This window comes from Rhineura floridana, chromosome 18 (genome assembly GCF_030035675.1).
Source record: "Rhineura floridana isolate rRhiFlo1 chromosome 18, rRhiFlo1.hap2, whole genome shotgun sequence".
Lineage (NCBI taxonomy): Eukaryota > Metazoa > Chordata > Lepidosauria > Squamata > Rhineuridae > Rhineura > Rhineura floridana.
Window position 1 is genome coordinate 22,596,805 of NC_084497.1, and position 18,608 is coordinate 22,615,412.

The following is an 18,608-nucleotide window of genomic DNA, read 5'->3' on the forward strand; positions in this document are numbered from 1 at the left end:
TACCGCTGACCCACAGCCTGCCGCAATGAGTTCTTTAGTTTTATTGTGGGCCTAGTTCAACTCCCTTCCAGCTGAGGTTAGACAGGCCCCCTCCCTGCTGAACATCAAGGCACCTGACAAAGACCTTTCTATTCCAAAACAAAAAAACAAAATCTATTTTTACGATTAATTTTCATTGATCTAAATCATCCATTGCACATTTTTCATAATTTTTATGTATACCGCTTACAAATTTCTGTGATTAAGTGGCATATAAATAGCTGAAATAAATACAATGAATAAATATATTTTTTGGCCTGCCTTTAATCTTGCTACTGGGACTTTTAAAAAAATATTGCATTTATATGTTGTGTGAATAGTTTTATTCACACTTTTGCACACCCCACCCTGGAATCTTCTAATGGAGAAAGGTGAAGAAATATGAGCATAAAAGCAATTCTTATTCCTTATTTATTTAATTCCATTTACGAATCACCCCCTATAGAAACATCTCTAAGCAAATGGACAATAAATATAATCAACAATTAAAATATATACATATAGAACAATTTCGTATACACAAAGCAATTCAAACAATTTCATATATAAGCATGAGAGCCAGTGTGGTGTAGTGGTTAAGGTGTTGGACTACAACCTGGGAGACCAGGGTTCGAATCCCCACACAGCCATCAAGCTCACTGGGTGACCTTGGGCCAGTCACTGCCTCTCAGCCTCATGAAAACCTTATTCAGAGGGCCGCCATAACTTGGAATTGACTTGAAGGCAGTACATTTACTTTTTACATATATAAGCAACAATTTCAAACCCAACTGAGATATGATATGCATATCCTGCTTTCTGGCCATCAGATCCTCAAAGCTGTTTACAGTGTTCAACACACACCATTTTAACTCCTTCTGATCACCTTCTTCTCCCTTCCTAGTATCTTAGCCAACATGATGCCTTTCAGATGCTGTTGGGACTCCAGTTCCCATCACCCCTGATCATTGGCCATGCTGGCTGGGGCTGATGCGAGTTGGTGTCCAACAATATCTTTAAAACTGGTGTCAGAAATCATATGAAATCTTCCTCTATTGAAGACCTTCCTCTTCTATGAATCCTTTATCTCAGTCTGTATCTGCATTGGAATTGTTTTTATTTATTTTATCTGACAATATTTATATAGCAATTGATTGTAGAAAACCTCTTAAGAGCTTTGCAAAACAAAAAATTATCAGTAAAACTGTTAAAAACAAGTAATTTAAAACATTGTTAAAACAGGAACAGACCAAAAAGAAGTTTTAAAGACATTTTTAACAGTTTTATCACTTGCTGCTTGCCCTTCTGGGCTCCTTTTAGGAGGAAGGGCAGGATATAACTTTAATAATAAATAAATAAAAATATGAAAGATACCATATTGGCTGCCCCTGTTTTAGGCCTCACTATGGGGTATGGCTCTGCCATCCCTTTCCAGAGTCTTGTAATCTGTTACCATTTTTGTAACAGGATCTCTTCTCGATCGTCCCAGAGTGCAGGACACGGAATAATGGGCTCAAGTTGCAAGAAGCCAGATTTCAACTGGACATCAAGAAAAACTTCCTAACTGTTAGAGCCATACGACAATGGAATCAATTACCTAGAGAGGTAGTGGGCTCTCCGACACTGGAGGCATTCAAGAGGCACCTGGACAGCCATCTGTCAGGAATGCTTTGATTTGGATTCCAGCATTGAGCAGGGGGTTGGACTTGATGGCCTTATAGGCCCCTTCAGACTCTACTATTCTATGATTCTATGATTCTAACCAATTAAAGAAGCACCACACTGATAAAATAAATAAATAAAAAATAAACAAACTCTACCTGGACTTTCTCAGCCACTTGGGGGCGCTGGTTCATTCACTATTAACTTTTTTAAAAAACTGATTTTGGGGGGGAGGTTGTTATATGCCTTCAAGACGATTACAACTTATGGCGACCCTATGAATCAGCGACCTCCAAGAGCATCTGTTATAAACCACCCTGTTTAGATCTTGTAAGTTCAGGTCTGTGGCTTCCTTTATGCAATCAATCCATCTCTTGTTTGGCCTTCCTCTTTTTCTACTCCCTTCTGTTTTCCCCAGCATTGTTGTCTTTTCTAGGGAGTCATGTCTTCTCATTATGTGTCTAAAGTATGATAACCTCAGTTTCATCATTTTAGCTTTAGTGATAGACTGGTTTAATTTCTTCTAACACCCAATTATTTGTCTTTTTTGGAGTCCATGGTATGTGCAAAGCTCTCCTCCAACACCACATTTCAAATGAGTTGATTTTCTCTCGTCCTCTTTTTTCACTGTCCAACTTTCACATCCATACATAGAGATCAGGAATACCATGGTCTGAATGATCCTGACTTTAGTGTTCAGTGATACATCTTTGCATTTGAGGACCTTTTCTAGTTCTCTCATAGATGCCCTCCCCAGTCCTAGACTTCTTCTGATTTCTTGACTATTGTCTCCATTTTGGTTAATGACTGTGCCGAGATATTGATAATCTTTGACAAGTTCAATGTCCTCACTGTCAACATTAGTTACATAAATCTTCCATTGTTATCATAGCCCATAAACGTTTTGTATAGTAGCCTTTGCCACTGGGGCAATGGGAACTGTAGTTGAAGAATCCAGATGTTGTTCAACTACAACTCCCGTCAGCCCCAGCAAGCACAGACAACAGGATCTGTCATCTTAACATCTGGAGGGCATCCAGTTGGGAAAGGCTGTTGCAAACAATCCCAACTCACAGTGGTATAAAAAAATCTCACAGGCCCTGATCTATCCATCATCACCTCCCCTTCACCTGCTCACGTCCATCCCAACACTCTGCGGCCAAACACCATTTCCCTCTCTCATCGCTCTGAGCAGAGCCACATTCACACCATGCATTTATTCAACTATTATCCCACTTTAAACCATTATGGCTTCCCCCACAGAATCCTGGGAAGTGTACTTTGTGAAGGGTGCTGAGAGTTATTAGGAGACTCCAGTTCCCCTCACAGAGATACAATTCCCTGAGTGGTTTAACACTCAGTCCCTCTGTGAGGGGAATATGGATCTCCTCTCAGCACCCTCCACAAATGACACTTCCCAGGATTCTTTGGGGGAAGCCATGATGGTTTAAAGTGGAATAATAGTGGAATCAATGCATGGTTTGTATGTAGTCCAAGTGACACCCTCCTTAAATCCCTACATTGGATTATGCTGCACTCCCAGAATTGTGCACACGTTTCTTGTCCTTATCTTCAAAATCCTCCACAGTCTTGGCTGCCTCCCCACAAACACCCCTGATATTCTAGTATGTCCTCCGGCTCTTCACTCCCATACCCTTAGCCATTCAAGAAGTCTCCTGCTCCCTCAGACAACTTCATCATCTTATTGTTATTATTAGATTTATACTCCACCTTTCCTCCAAAGAGTTCAAGGTTGCTTGCATGACTCTCCCCCTACACATCTTATCCTTACTGCAACCCTGCGAAGCAGGTTAGGATGAGATATAGTGACTGACCCAAGGTCACACCCAGTGGGCATCATGGGACGAGGGATTGATTATTCAACCACACTGGGAATTGTAACTCTGTGTGGTGAATAGGGGGTCTCCTCAAAGCTCTTGGTACCCTTCACAAACTCCCAGGATACTTTGGGGGAAGCCATTACTGCTTAAAGTGCTATGATAACATGCATAGTGCAGACGGAGCTATTGTTATGTCCAACGTTTGTGGAAAACTTTTCTTACTTCTACAGGCTTTCCAAATTAGTCTATTTTATTTCTACAGTTTTCGTGTTGCGTTTTCATGTTTTAATGATGTTTTTTTACAATCTGTATTATGCTCTTTATACTCTATTTCTGAGAGGTTTTTTTGTTCAGTTTTACTGTATTTCAATTTTTACATTATACTATCAGGGTGGGATGCCCTCTTGAGCTCCTTGCAGGAAAGTTGGGATATAAATGTAACAAATAAACTGTTACATCTTTTTTTAAAAAAATAACATGTTTACGCAGTTGGTTTTGCTGTTTTCACTTTGGCTGTGAATTGTTTTGGGACTTTTTTTTTTTAAGTGGGAAGTAATGCATATATTGAATCAACCTAAGCCACTGAAGTAAAAACAAAACATGGAGATTGTTGTAAAATAGTAATATTGCAGAACAGGGTCGAAATGTGATGCATAAATGCAAAGCAGTTACTTTTGCATCTATCTATTGTATCTACACACAGACCACCCTGCCTTTTTGCCATTTCATCATAAAACGGATGCATGAGATCAAGATGGGTGACCTGACAACAAGCAGGGGCTTGACAGAATATTAAGCTGCACCTACCTCGCTCTGAACCACCTCTCCCCACTGTGGAACTAACTGGATTTGGGCCCTGTCTGGCTCACGGCTGAGGGTCTGAGAAGCCACAGCGATCCAATTAAGGTCCTAGACTTTGGTTATCTCTCCTCATCTTATCTTGCTAACGTTTGAGCATCTTTTGGAGAAGAGGTGTGGGGAGGGGGGGAAATGGAAGCTTAACGGTCAACCCCTGCAAGCAGCGGGGGTGTGTGTAATCAAACCGCTGATCTGCAACAGTTTTGTTTACTTTAAAACACCAATAAAGAGGGGATTAGCAATTTGTCTTGGATTAAGCCCACATCAGACTGGATGAGACCCCAATCTGGGAATGAGGAGAGGGAATTACCTGCCCACTCCCCCTCATCCTTCTAGTTGGGTGGTGGGGCAAAGTTGCAACAGATACAAAAATGAGGGCAAATGACAGGTTGTTTAAAAAAAAAGAAGCCTGGGGCCAGGGGAGACTATGAGGAAAATAGTATTTTTTAATCTTATAAGATTATAATCTTCTTTGCCATTTTGCGGGCTTTTCATAATATGATGAAATGGAGATTTCAAATATCGGCACGTGGTAGGCCAGAGCAGAACCTGGCTGTTGTTGTGGGAGCAATCTCCTTGGACTCCCAACCCCCACCCCTCCTCAACTAGAGACTCACAGACTAACAAAACAAAAGCCATTAGACCCTCTCAGAGCAGGTGGCATATTGGTAAAGCCTCCCCTCTCCTCCTCCATATCCCGAGAAAGGTGTGTGTCTTGTGTTTCACATCCATTCGTACGCAGACTCCTTCTGTGTGTTGCAGGCCCCAAGAAGAGCAATCACGACAAACAAGCTTTGCCAAAGTCCACTTCCTCAGCATTGTGTGATTTTCCCCTGAAATGAACTAGCGGAGCAGAAGCGGAGCCACAAACTAAGGAGAGCTTCTCATTTTGCACGCGGGGGGCAATGACGAGACACCACACACCCAGAATAAGCGCTATTTTCCTCATAGCCTGCTTGCTGGGCTATCCATCTGGCCACTGTGAGAAACAGGCCTGATCCAGCAGCCAGACTCTTCCTATGAGTAACACTGAAGAACGGCTCTTGCCCTCACGCCCTGCCTGTGGGCTTACTGGAGACATTCGATTGGCTACTGTGAGAAACAGGATGCAGGACTAGATAGGCCTTTGGTCTGATCCAGCTTCAGGGCTCTTCCTGTGTTCTTAAATCCACTATCCTGGAAAAGTAGCAATTCTACAAGAAGTGGAAGTTTCCCACATGGGCCTGCCATGCTGGTTGATTTACCGCTGATGAGGGCTGCAGGGTTTGGGGTGAGAAACAGGGTAAATCCCTCTGTGTAGACTTTGGAAGACATACGGGCATCCAACATCATCCTTGCTCACAAACAAGCATAAGAACTGCTCTAGTGGATCAGAGCAGAGCACCTTTCCCAGTTATTTGACCCCAGTACCTGCAATACTGCCTCTACAGATGAGGCACCATCTTTAGCTTACATAGTGAAAGCTGAAAGGCCGGTCCTGCATGAAGTTAGCTAATCCTTTAGAACCAGTCTGAGAAACCATTTTCAACCCAAGGGCCGCATTCCTTTCTAAACAATCATCCAGAGGCCACATGACAGTTGTGGGCATGGCTAGCGGCAAAGTAGGTGAAGCAACAAATACAAATTTTACCTGAGTATAGAAGGCTGGTTTCTACCTACACACACACTCACAGAGTCCTCCCTCTAAGCAACCAAGAGGCATTATTAGAATTCAAAGACAAATTCCACCCAGGCAAAAGCAGTCAAGAGTTTGTGAAGCAGGGCAAGTGTGGCCCGGGGGGAGAGTCCTGAGGGCCAGAAAGAGGCCTGGAGGGCTGCATTTTGGACCCCAGGCCAAAGGTTCCCAATCTCTGCTTTATAAAAATGTTAGAAACCTTGCTAGACCAGGCCAAAAAGGCTATCCAGTCAAGCATCTGACTTCCAAAAGGAGTTTGTGGGAAGCCTACAAGGAGTGTGTGAAAGAAAGCAGCAACACACTTCTTTCCTGTATGTTCCCCAGCAGCTGTGATCTGGAGATACACTGCTTCTGAACATGGAAGTTCCACTTTGCTCTCCTATTAGGAACCTCTGTGTAGAAAGACAATACTTGCATACAACCACATAACCCACCTTCTTTTTCACAGTCATGGCACTGCGCAGGTGAATGGCCAGCTGGCGGATGTAGATGAAGGCATGCTGGTAGGAGACGCAGGTGTCGAGGGCGTACATCTCTGTCAGAGTCCGCTGCATGAAGTTGATCATGGGAAGAGCGTTGGGCGAAGTGAACCTGGAGTTCTTCACATAGGATATGTACATTTGCTAAAGGGTGGGGGGGGAAGGAAAAAGGTTTATTAGTATTAATTATTATTATTAAATATTTTAATTGCTTCCCATGAAACATTTCAAAGCAATTCAAAACTCAATAAAAACTTTACTCTGGCCTTTGAAACCCAAGATGTATATTTTTAGGACCTGCGCTTTTTATGTGTGATGTTGTGATTTTAAGTTATTATTATTAATTAAATTTTTATCCCACCTTTCCTTCCAGAAGGACCCCAGGACAGCAAACAAATGACAAAACAAACAAAACATCTTTTAAAAACATCTTAAAAACAATTCCAACACAGAGGTGGACTGGGATAATGTCCCTACTTGAAAGGTTTGTTGAAAGAGGAAGATCTTCAGCAGGCTCCAAAAAGACAACAGTGCCTGTTTAATGTTCAAGGGGAGGGGATTCCAAAGGGTTGGTGCCACAACACTAAAGGCCCAATTCCTACATTGTGCAGAATGGACCTCCTGATGCGATGGTATCTGCAGGAGGCCCTCACCTGCACAGCACAGTGATCGACTCAGAATATAAGGGGCGAGACAATCTTTCAGGTATCCTGGACCCCCAGGTTATGTAGGGCTTTATAAGCCAAAACCAGCACCTTGAACTTAGCCCGGTGGTTGCTTTTCATTGTTTTTAATGATGCATTTTAAACTGTTGTAACCCACCCTGCGACCTCAGGGTGAAGGGCTGATAATAAAAGTTTAAAAATTAAAATTAAAAAAATAAAAATAATTAAGAGTAATATATAAAAGACTGCATATATAAAAACAATTTCAAATCCAGTACCGATACCAAGTGGGATAAAAATCCTCCACTTAGAAGGCTTGTTGAAAGAGAAAAGTCTTCAACTTTAAAGTCTTTTTACGCCACTGGGCTTTCACAAGTAGGCTGGCACGCACGCTTGCCATTATTTAATGTACAAACGCTAAAAGAACCCAGTTGTTGGTCAGACCAAGGGCCCATCTAGTCCAGCATCCTGCCGTCACAGTGGCCAAGCAAATACCCCACTGGAAAGCCTTCAAGCCTGAGTGCAACAGCAACTCTCCCCTCCTTCAGTTTCCAGCAACTGGTAGATTTACAAGAGGAGCAGCGAAGAAAATGGAAAGCTTCCACAGAGGTCCTTTTGCAAATTTCCCCACTGTTTGAGATAGAGTGGGTTGCCATCATATGTAGAGAAGGGGAACCTGTTGTCTTGCTCTAACAGAACTTGGGGCTCACAGGGGAAGTGGAAGCTGTAAGCAGATCAAGCAGGATTCAGTCAGATGTAGGCAAAGATCAAATCCAGAAAAAAATCAAGGCAGGTGAGATCAGGACCCAGGACAGCTCCCAGAGGAGCCCTGCTGGCTGAACTATAGAGAGATGTCTCAGCCAACAGCTGGGGCCATCCCAGGCCTTAGGTAGGCTGGCAAGGCCTATACTGCAACTGGGCCGACCTCCTTGCAGAGCGGGCACTGCTGACTTAAAGGTCTGATTCTGCAGGCACCAACTTCTATGCTTTGGAAGGGATGAGGCTGTTACTGGGGAGCAATCACCCTCCATGCCCGAGGAAGGCAGGAGAGCTACATCCGCAGACCAGAAGGCTCCATGGAGAAGAGGTTAGGGTCTCAATCCCCAGGGTGTAGCAGCCTGGATTTCCTCCTGGGTTCCTCAGGGTTGGGTGAGGGGGGCCAGGTTGAGGGGCAGTGACACGCGTGGTCCTCCAGATGTCACTGGACTACAGCTTCCATCATCGGTGACCATTGGCCACGCTGGCAGGAAATGATGGGAATTGGCGTCCCTCATCATCCAGAAAGCCACCGGTTCCCCACACCCCTGATCTTGAGCTTTTTGAGTTGCGATTAACAATACTGAGTTGGACGGACCACAATAAAAGAGAGATAAATTTTTCTCCTTTTCTCACAACAGCAGAACTTGGGGCCAACCGATAAAGCTGAATATTGGAAAATTCCAAGTTGCTAGGAATCACAAGCGGGGAGATAATGCTGTTGCACTTGGGTTCTGCCTCCCAGAGGCATCAAGTTGGCCACTGTAAGGAGAGGATGCTGGACAAAATGGGCCCCATTGGCCTGATCCAGCTGCAGTGTTCTTATGTTCTCATTCATTGTACTCTCCATGGATGGCTTTCAATGGGGATTAGACAAATTTATGGAGGCTAGCAATGGCTACTAGCCACAATGGCTATATCTTTCCCTCCGCTGTTGGAGGCAAGATGCCTCTTAAACACCAGTTACTGGGAACTGCAAGTGGAGAGAGCGCTGTTGCACTCAGGTCCCTCTTGCGGGCTTCCCACTGGCACATCTGGTTGGCCAACGTGAAGACAGGATGCTGGACTAGATGGGCCGCTGGCCTGATCCTGCTGCAAGGCTCTCCTTATGTCCTTAGATATACACTCATATGGCTTTCCGCCGCCACCTTACCTTGAGAACTGGGTTTAAGTAGACGTCCTTTTTATGACGGCAGATTTTGTTGAGCACCAGGAAAGCCAGCACCCTCACCGTTTCCTCGCCTGTGCTCCAGAGACGGGTCGCTTGCTAAAAGAAGAGGAGAGAGGATAAGGCATGCATGTGCAGGCAAGCGGGCAGCTCCCCCTGTCCACCAGCTTCCACCCTGAAACATAGACCTCTTTTGTCATCCATACAACTGGCTCAGAAACTAATCTTGTAGCAACTGCCCTGACTGCCAATTAGATTCTGGAAACTGATGTTCATCTTTAGAGCAGGGGTGGCTAACTAGTGACCATTCAGGTATCAACTGATAATATTCTGATAACTGAGGACACCTTTTGAACCTAATTATTGACTCATTAATTATTTTTATTATAAGGACATAAAACTACAGGGGGCAAGCATCTTTTAAGAAGAAGCATTCCGCCTCTCCCTCTCACGCACAGAACGCCCCTTCTAATGCCACTTTCAGAGGGTCATTCCACCTCCTCTTAAGAAATACTGCCCGAGTTTTCTGTTTTCCTCCTCCCCCCCAATGCGCTTTCCTTTTGTATGTCTTTCAGATTGCAAGTGGAAGGGCAGGGAATGACTTATCCCTGGCATTTTTAAGTGGTTCTCAGAGTCCACAAGAAAAGAAAAGAACCAGGTCTCAAACTCACCTTGAGCAGCATCCGACTCTGCTTTGGGAAAGTTAAGTAATAAGGCACAATAGCGTTGACGTGCTGGAGGACAGCTGCTCCCACAGAGGCTTCTGTTAAACATGACAGGAGCTGCAGAAAAAGGCAGAATGTAGAGGCAGCATTAAAATCTTGGTCTTCAGCCCCGCCAACCTGTAAATCTGACTTAAGCTACTCAGCGGCACACATGCATCCCTTGTGCCACACGTGCACACACAATGCAACCAAGGTACCATGCCAAACAATGTTTTGCACTAACCATAACTGAGAACTCAAACCATGTTTTGACCTTCCAAATGTACAAGAGGCAAACCACGGTTTAGAGCCACACAACTGCTTTCATTTTCCTCTAGAGGCCGTAACTATAAGGTTATACCCAACTATGTTTAACTCAGAGGAGACCCGTTGAAATTAATGAACCTGAGTTAGTCATGGCCATTAATTTCAATTAAATTAATGGCCATGACTAACTCAGGTTCATTAATTTCAACGGGTCTCCTCTGAGTAGGACTAGCACTGGATACAGCCCAACGTTTATCAGTTCAGCTATCGTACCATCTGCTGCCCATCGGTCCTCAAAGACAGGCACAGGCCGCCCTTGGCTAGCTCAGAAACGGCCACCAGATGCAACTGCAACCTTTTTTTAAAGATGTTTTTAAAGCTTTTTTTAAAATGTTTTTAAAGTTGTTTTGTTTTAATGTATTTTAAGGTCTTTTTATGATGTTTTATAGTGTTTTTAGAATTTCTGTTTGCCGCCCTGGGCTCCTGCTGGGAGGAAGGGCGGGATATAAATCAAATAATAAATAAATAAAATAAACTGGGGAGGGGCCACAGCTCCGTGGTGGAGCATCTGCTTTGAATGCAGAAGGTCCCAGGGTTCAATCCCCAATGGCATCTCCAGGGAGGGCTGGGAGAGACCCCGGCCTGAAACCCTGGACTGCTTTCACTGCCAGTCAGTGTAGACAATACTGAGCCAGATGTATAGAACAGCTTCCGATATCCCTTTCAAAATGATGCCACTCCTCCGTCCATCCCACATACAGAAGCTGACCAGGCAGGCAGTTAAATCTTACTTCAACACTGGTGATGGGATAACATCCTCCACTAGACCCGAGGGTAGCAGGGTAGCTCACTGAGTGCAATGCAGGCTGCTGCCAGTCAGTGCTGGCAATGCTAAGCTAGACGGACCGATGGTCTCACTCGGTCATAAGGCGGTTTCCCACGTTCCTCAGTGCCACATAGATGAGGAGTGGGGCCACAAGCCAGACACCAAGGCAGGCCAGGGATCCAGGCCAAGCAGTTTGCCCCTAACATTTTACCTGGATGGTGCAGCCAAGGTGAGTTTTGATGTCCAGGCGTAGCTTGCCCCAAAGGGGACTGGAGGAAGGCAAGCCCATCCTGAAAACAAAGAAAGGAGATGCATTGCGTGTATGAAAAGTGATGGCTGCCACCCAATATATTTACATACAGCAGGAGCAAGGCCATTCTCTCCCCCCAACACGCCTACCTATCAATCAGCTGACATCACTTGCAGGGGGGCAGGGTTTGATCCTGCTTGGTGCTGCTTCACCAATGCATTCCCTGTGGGGAACACATGGCTGAAGCAAACCCTTCCTCTTTGCAACATTGCAACTATCAGTCACCTGACTTCAGATGATTGACAGGTCGGGGGGCCCACCCACCTGGCAAAGTTTGCCCATGCTGTGAGGGCAGATGAAGATCTGGCCCACCGGGCCAAAAAGGTTCCCTACCCATGATATAAAGGGATGTGTCCATTACGGACTTGATTACAGGACTTGGAACTGAGCAGAAATGAGCATCCTGAGACACATGGCCTTCCATTCTACCCCTCATCCTGGGTTCATTTTAGGGCAAGCTTCTAGTCCTCACTGCTGCAAAGATCAGCTTGAAAGCGTTCAGACAATGCCCGCTGAACAATTTAACATATATGTGCACAACCTGCATAAATACAGTCATGCCAGCCTTCCACTGCCCCCGCTTTTCCCAGCTTCTTTTTAAGGCAAGCTCTAGTCCTCATTTCTGCAAAGGTTCGAACAATGCCTACCGACACTTAGTATAAAATGTGCTAAATCTACATAATATACTTCAAGCCATGAGAGTACAGCTTTTCCTTGCATAGACTAGGCACAGAACCCTTATTGCTAAACTAGGCTGTACAGAGTACACTTGCATAGTGCATTTCTGCTGTTGCCTTCTTTTGCTTTCAGAGCAGGCCTTAGGAACAGGGAGCTGACATTCCGTTTGACAAGAGACGGAAGAGAGGCAGGGGGCACACGACTTGCTCAGTGCCATCTAAAGAATCTGTGGCTGCGCCGTCACTCAAAACCAGGTCTTTTCAGGTCTTAAGCTGAATTTAAGTGGTTACTCAGCCCCAGATTGTATCCAACCAAGTTATATTCAGAGTAGACCCAATGAAATAAAACGGGTGTTAAGTTTAGTCATGCCCAGTAATTTCAACAGGCCTACCCTGAGTAGTGCTAAGACTGGATACAACCCTTTTCCAGCCTCTAACCCAGCTTGACCTTGTTTAACTCAGGGCACCCTGCCAGGTATAGCCAGGAGCCAAGAGCACGGGCAAAAGAAAAATGTCCATGCAAGAGAAGAACACCTAATCTCCCCCCTCACCGCCCGAGCCCAGCCAGATCGGACGGCAGCACTGAAGAACGCAACAGAGCTGATGCCTATGGCAAGAAATAAGGGATCCACTGTACCCTGACAAACCCTGCTGATTGCATTTCCTCCCTGAGTTTGAATTCCAAATCCAACACCGACCCAATCAATCTTCAGCCTCTTTCACTCTTAGCACATCCAGAGTCTGGAGCTCTGGTGGCGTGGGGTGGGTGGGTTATGGGATAGTCAGAGCAAAGTCACAGGCCGGAAGGGATACAGGAAGTGGAGAGGTTGTCTTGGTGACGGGGCACCCAGCAGGCAGGACCTGGCACATTACCTCATGCACCATCCTGGCAGGACCATAAGGAAGCTGACTTATACAGAGTCAGACCCTGGGGTCCACCTAGCTCAGTATTGTCTATGCTACACTTTTGAGAAAGAGGACATTCCCAGCCCTTCCCGGAGATGCCAGGGATTGAATCTGGGACCTTCCGCGTGCACTGAGCTAGGACCCCTCCCTTAAGACATAGGATGCTGCCTTACATCAAGTCAAACCACTGGTCCATCTCGCCCAGTATTGTTGACACTGGCTGGCAGCAGTGCTCCAGTGTTTCAAGCAGGGGGCATTCCCAGCCCTACCTGGAGATGCCAGGGATTGAATCGGGGACCTTCCACGTGCACTGAGCTAGGACCCCTCCCTTAAGACATAGGATGCTGCCATACATGACGTCAAACCACTGGTCCATCTTGCCCAATACTGTTGACACTGACTGGCAGCAGCACTCCAGTGTTTCAAGCAGGGGGCATTCCCAGCCCTACCTGGAGATGCCGGGATCAAATCTGGGACCTTCTGCACGCAAAGCAGGTGGTCTGCCGCTGACCTACAGAGTCAGACCACTGGGGTCCAACAAGCTCTGTATTGACTACACTGGCTGGCCATGCCTCGCCAAGATTTCAGGCTGGGTTCTCTTCCAGCTCTATCTAGAGATGCCGGGGATTGAACCTAGGGCCTTCTATATGCAACGCAGATGTTCCACCACTGAGCTACGGGCCTGATTCCCCTGCAAATCTCGCTGACTAAGTGCAGCAGTGCTAGAGATTGTGTAGAAATCCCTGCACAAGGCAACCACAGCTCACCTGGGCCTAATGAAGGCATGACTTCAACGCCTGCCCATCAGTCAATCAGCAGGTAAGTGAAGAAGAAGAAGAAGGAGAAGAAGAAGACTCCTGATGCCCTGCTTCACCTTGCTTTCTGTCTTCTCTGGAACTCAACCCTCAATCCAGCCCTAAAACCCACCTCTGACCCCCTCCCTTGAATCCTGAACTGTTCACCCCAGCCTTGCCTGTTTGGACCACATGCTCACCTCTGTACCTGAAAAGCAGAAATAGACCCCTGGTGAAGCCTGACACAGGTTCAAAACACTTTCCTTGCACCAGGCCTTTTCAACTTGGGGTCTTCCAGGTGTTTTGGACTACAACTCCCATCAGCCCCAGGCAGCACGGCCATTTTAGACTACAACTCCCATCAGCCCCAGGCAGCACGGCCATTTTAGACTACAACTCCCATCAGCCCCAGGCAGCACGGCCATTTTAGACTACATCTCCCATCAGCCCCAGGCAGCACGGCCATTTTAGACTACATCTCCCATCAGCCCCAGGCAGCACGGCCATTTTGGACTGCAACGCCTGTCAACCCCAGGCAGCTCCCTCATCTCTCATCTTAACAGTTACCACTTAGAACCGAGATAACAGATCTTCACAGCTGCCCCAACCACTGCCCAATTACACAGCAACAATTCACCCAAAGATTTGGAGCATTTGAAAAAAACAAAAAGGGGGGGCTGAGTTAAAACTTACTTGGATTTGTTTTTTGCAGCTTTCACCTGAAGTAACTTCTGCAGTAGTCCAAAAAGATCACGGATACAGAAGGACAAAAGGGTATTGAACACTAAACAGGACAGAAAACAAAGGGGAACAGGCTTTTGTTAAATCCCATCACTTTTGCAACCTGACATAGCACTCCCTTCGCAGTACAGGAGCAGGCACAAACCTACAAGTGGGTACAAGGTGCTCTATGTGCATTTTTGCCTGTGTCCTCTACAATTCTACAATTATAATTAATTTGATGTCAGGCACAGATGTCAGCCTCCTGGAGGGTGGGGGGAGTCTCAGTATTATTATTTTTTTTAAAAAGCAAGTTCCTAGTCCTTATGGCAGTGTAGATAAATCTCGACAACGCATGGTGTGACTTCTGGTAACAGAAGCCAGGGAGTGGGATTGGGAAGGCGAGAACAGGACTTAAACTGATCGGGGGGCTTCAAAAATTAAAGTGGCAACTTAAACAAAGCAGGGTAGTGTTATTAAATAGAATGAACTGGGGAGTCACTAGCAAAGGGAAATCCTTTCCACATCTGGCACTTAGGATTCATGAACAGGAAGTAAATGAAACAGGGTCTGAAAAGTTTGTGCACTTTATCTCAACACCCACTCACCCCCCCCATTAAAGAAATGTGAAATTCATTATTCAAAAAGCCTAGCTGTCTATAAACAAATGCATGCACTGGGCCTATGTTAACTCTCATGCAGTTGATGCTCCTGGGCAACTGAATGGCTCCTGTACGACCAAGAAGGGATCCCACCCACCTTCGTCACGTTAATTATTTCATCTGTTGTCTTTTACCTTAAGTCGCTTTTTTGGTAAAAAGAGACTAACAAATGTCATCATCATAAAGGACATAGGTTGATATAGGCTGTATCCATCTAAGTCCTACTCAAAGTAGACTCACTGAAATTAATGGAGCTAAGGTAGTAATGTTTATTAACTCCGATGGATCTACTCTGAATAGGACTAACATTGCATATAATTCAATATTGTTTTTGATAATAATAATAATATTGTGCTCCTTGAGAAGCAGAGAATAGGAAAACAAACTCCAGTAACAGTAATATTGTACACCTTGAGAAGCAGCAAATAAATAATAGCAATAATAATATTGTGCTCCTTGAGAAGCAGTGAACAGGGAACACTCTTTCTGCTTCATTCTCTCATTCCACCTATTTCCAGAGACTCCTTCATCCCCCATCCAAACCCTGTCATGACTAGCTGGTGACACATGAACACACCCCAACAAAACACATCAAAGGAGAGAAACATCCAAAATTCCGAAGGTACCACAACCGCTTTAGGGTTTACACATGACTAGCCAGAGTTTGCCATTTTCATTACCGCTGGGAGATATGATAATGGTCTGCCAAAGTTTATAAAGTCGCATCAACACACCGTACATTTTAAAGCACTCTGATCCCACTTTAAGCAGCCATGGCTTAAAAAAGAATCCTCGGAACTGTTGGTGGTGGAGGCTGCTGAGAGCTGTGGGGAGACCAGCTCACAGAGCTACAATTCCCAGCACCCTTAACAAGCTACAGTTCCCAGGATTTAGCCCTCCTGGGCCCTTCCCTTCCAATATCCAGGAAACCCACATGCCGCATGATTCTGCCGCAATTGGCTCTTCACCACTGCTGGCAAAAGGGAGGCACAACAGAAGCCAGAAGAATACAGGCTCACCTGTGCTGTCGGTGACTTTGTACTTGCCGGGATCCAGCCCTACAGCATTCCCCTTGGCCGTCACCACGCAGGCTTTGAAAGCCTGGGTGATCTCACGGAAGAGCTTAGCCGTGAGCTGCTTCTGGATAGAAGAAGAATGAAGTAATGGAAGAAGGTTAAGAAAAGCCTGGAGAACAAAGAGAGAAAGACAGCTTTCTTCCTGTCATTAAGACGTTAGATGAGGAATATGAGCAAATGTCCCAGGGTGAAACCACCAGAGTGCAGATACAATCCTATCAGGAGGTCCGTTCTGCATGTAGTCAGAATCGGGCCTTTAGTGCAGCAACACCAACCCTTTGGAATTCCATCCCACTGCATACCAGACACACATCTCCTCTGTTGTCTTTTTGGCACCTGCTAAAGACCTTCCTCTTTCAACAGGCCTTCTGACTATTTGTCCCAGTTGGTGTCTGTCTCGGATTTGTTGTTTTAAACTGTTTATGTATTTACCATTTTTTATATATGCAATCATTTTAACATATAGAACCAAGACTTGTTTTGCAACAGTACTCACTGGTATGGAATACCAGCACCTCTTCTTTGGCTGCTCATAGCAGCCATTTTTTGCCAGCACCCATGACACTAATACTATCCCAGTCTGCATCTGTGCTGGAATTGCTTTTTAAGATGTTTTTAAAGATGTTTAAGTTTTAATATGTTTTAAAGTCTGTTGTTAAGATGTTTTAGAGCATTTTTAGTGTTTCATTTGCCACCCTAGACTCCTTCTGGGAGAAAGGGGGGATATAAACTTAATAAATAAAAATAGTAACAATAAATATACAAGTACCGGCACCTCATTTTTTACCCCCCAAAAAGCTCTGTTTTATATTATCATTATTATTTAAATTTATTACCCACCCTTCACCCTGAGATCCCAGGGCGGGTTACAACCATTTAAAATGCATCCTTAGAAACAATTTCAAAAACAAACTTACAGTGACAAATGTATATTACAATATATATGTTCTTTATACTTTAAATAACTTCAGAGTGCTTCATGGAAAGCGATTCATAAATTATAATTATGATAATGATCTGGAGGTTGTATCTAACAACAGACTACTCAGTGTAGACCCACTGAAATTAATGGGCCCAAGTTAGCCATGTTCATTGATTTCAGTGGGTCTACTCCGAGTAGGACCAGGATTGGATACAACCCAGGAAGAGTAACTATCCAGTCACCTTCAGAACACTAGATGGAAAAACCAAAAGGAGCATTTGACATATTTTCTTAGGATACTTGCTATAGGATGGGTGCATGGACCTAGTGGTCCACATGAGAAAACCCACCCCAATTTAATCAACATTACCCTTCTTAGCGCGTAATAGGTTTTTTTTTTTAAGTGACAGAAGGAAATCAAACAACTCCAATTCTTGCCTGTGCAGCTTCTTTCCAGTGTTCCACCATCTTCAAATTTACAGTGATGAAGTCAACTTTTTTCCGCTTGGCAGTTCCTTCTTCTTCATCATCATCTTCGTCCTCACTAGCTTCCTACAAAAGATTCAAGGACAATGCAGAGGTTAATCATAAGGTCATAATACATCATCAGTGGCAGATTTTCCAGACACTTGAAAGACAGCGGAAAAAAGGAATCTCTTGCCTGTGCACACACACTCTCCCCCTAAGTGTACGGGGAAGAGACAAAATTCAGGAAGGGGGTAAGGCTCAGTTGTTAGAGGACACACTTTGCATGCAAAAAATCCAAGGTTCGATCCCAGCATCTTCAAGTAGGACCGGAAAAGCTGCCCCCAGACTGCAGGTCAGAAACCCTGGAGAGCTGCCAGTAGTGTGTATAGACCAGTCATCCTCTATCTGGTGCCTTCTAAATGTTTTGGACTACAACTTCAACAGCAGCAGCAGAGGGGGGAAAAAAACCAGCAACAGAGAGTGGAACATTTATCATAATCTGTCAAACGCCAGGGAGAAGAGAGAGGTTTTCACCTGGCACTGAAAAGATATTAATGATGGCACCAGGTAGCCCTTGAAATGCAGCCTATATATGTGTGTGTGTATTTATGTGCCCTTCCTTCTGGGAGGAAAGGCGGGATATAAATTTAATAAATAAATGCAAAAATATATTTAAAAACAAAAACAAACAAACACACCTCTAGTTTCTCAGGCAACACGTGAAGTCCTTCCCCTTCATCAGAGCTGTCGGAGTCATCGAAATTCAGCAGTGTGCGGTCATTTTCTTCCAAAAATTTGTAAAAATCCGGATCTCGTTCCTTCAGCCGGGACAGCTGGTCTTTGTGTTGTGAAGCCTTTCCCTTCTTCATTTTCCTGATCAAAGGAGAGGTATCAGTTTATCTTTTAAAGAAAGGGAGCTGGCTTTGAAAGAGACATGGACAGGCACTCGAATATATCTATAACCTGATGGACATTTCAGGGACTTGGCACCCAAACATCTGAAATTATAATTAATGTAAGAAGAGCCTGGTTGCTGGATCAGGCCAATGGCCCATCTAGACCAACATCCTGTTCTCACAGTGGCCAACCAGATGCCCTGATGGGAAGCCCCCAAGAAGGACCGGAGGGCAACAGTACTCTCCCCACGGCAGAGG

The 18,608-nt window shown here is 44.9% G+C and overlaps 1 protein-coding gene across 1 annotated transcript in view; it reads right to left on the bottom strand.

Moving 5' to 3' along the window:
- NOC2L (NOC2 like nucleolar associated transcriptional repressor) overlaps nucleotides 1-18,608 on the bottom strand; it is a 123,056-nt gene that overhangs the window by 47,008 nt on the left and 57,440 nt on the right. The window contains exons 5-12 of the mRNA XM_061601279.1: nucleotides 18,153-18,327; nucleotides 17,425-17,538; nucleotides 16,008-16,128; nucleotides 14,300-14,390; nucleotides 11,131-11,209; nucleotides 9,794-9,904; nucleotides 9,108-9,221; nucleotides 6,489-6,677 (exon numbers count right to left, since the gene is read on the bottom strand). Coding sequence (XP_061457263.1) covers nucleotides 6,489-6,677; nucleotides 9,108-9,221; nucleotides 9,794-9,904; nucleotides 11,131-11,209; nucleotides 14,300-14,390; nucleotides 16,008-16,128; nucleotides 17,425-17,538; nucleotides 18,153-18,327 — 994 coding nt within the window. The remainder of the gene's footprint in view (nucleotides 1-6,488; nucleotides 6,678-9,107; nucleotides 9,222-9,793; nucleotides 9,905-11,130; nucleotides 11,210-14,299; nucleotides 14,391-16,007; nucleotides 16,129-17,424; nucleotides 17,539-18,152; nucleotides 18,328-18,608) is intronic.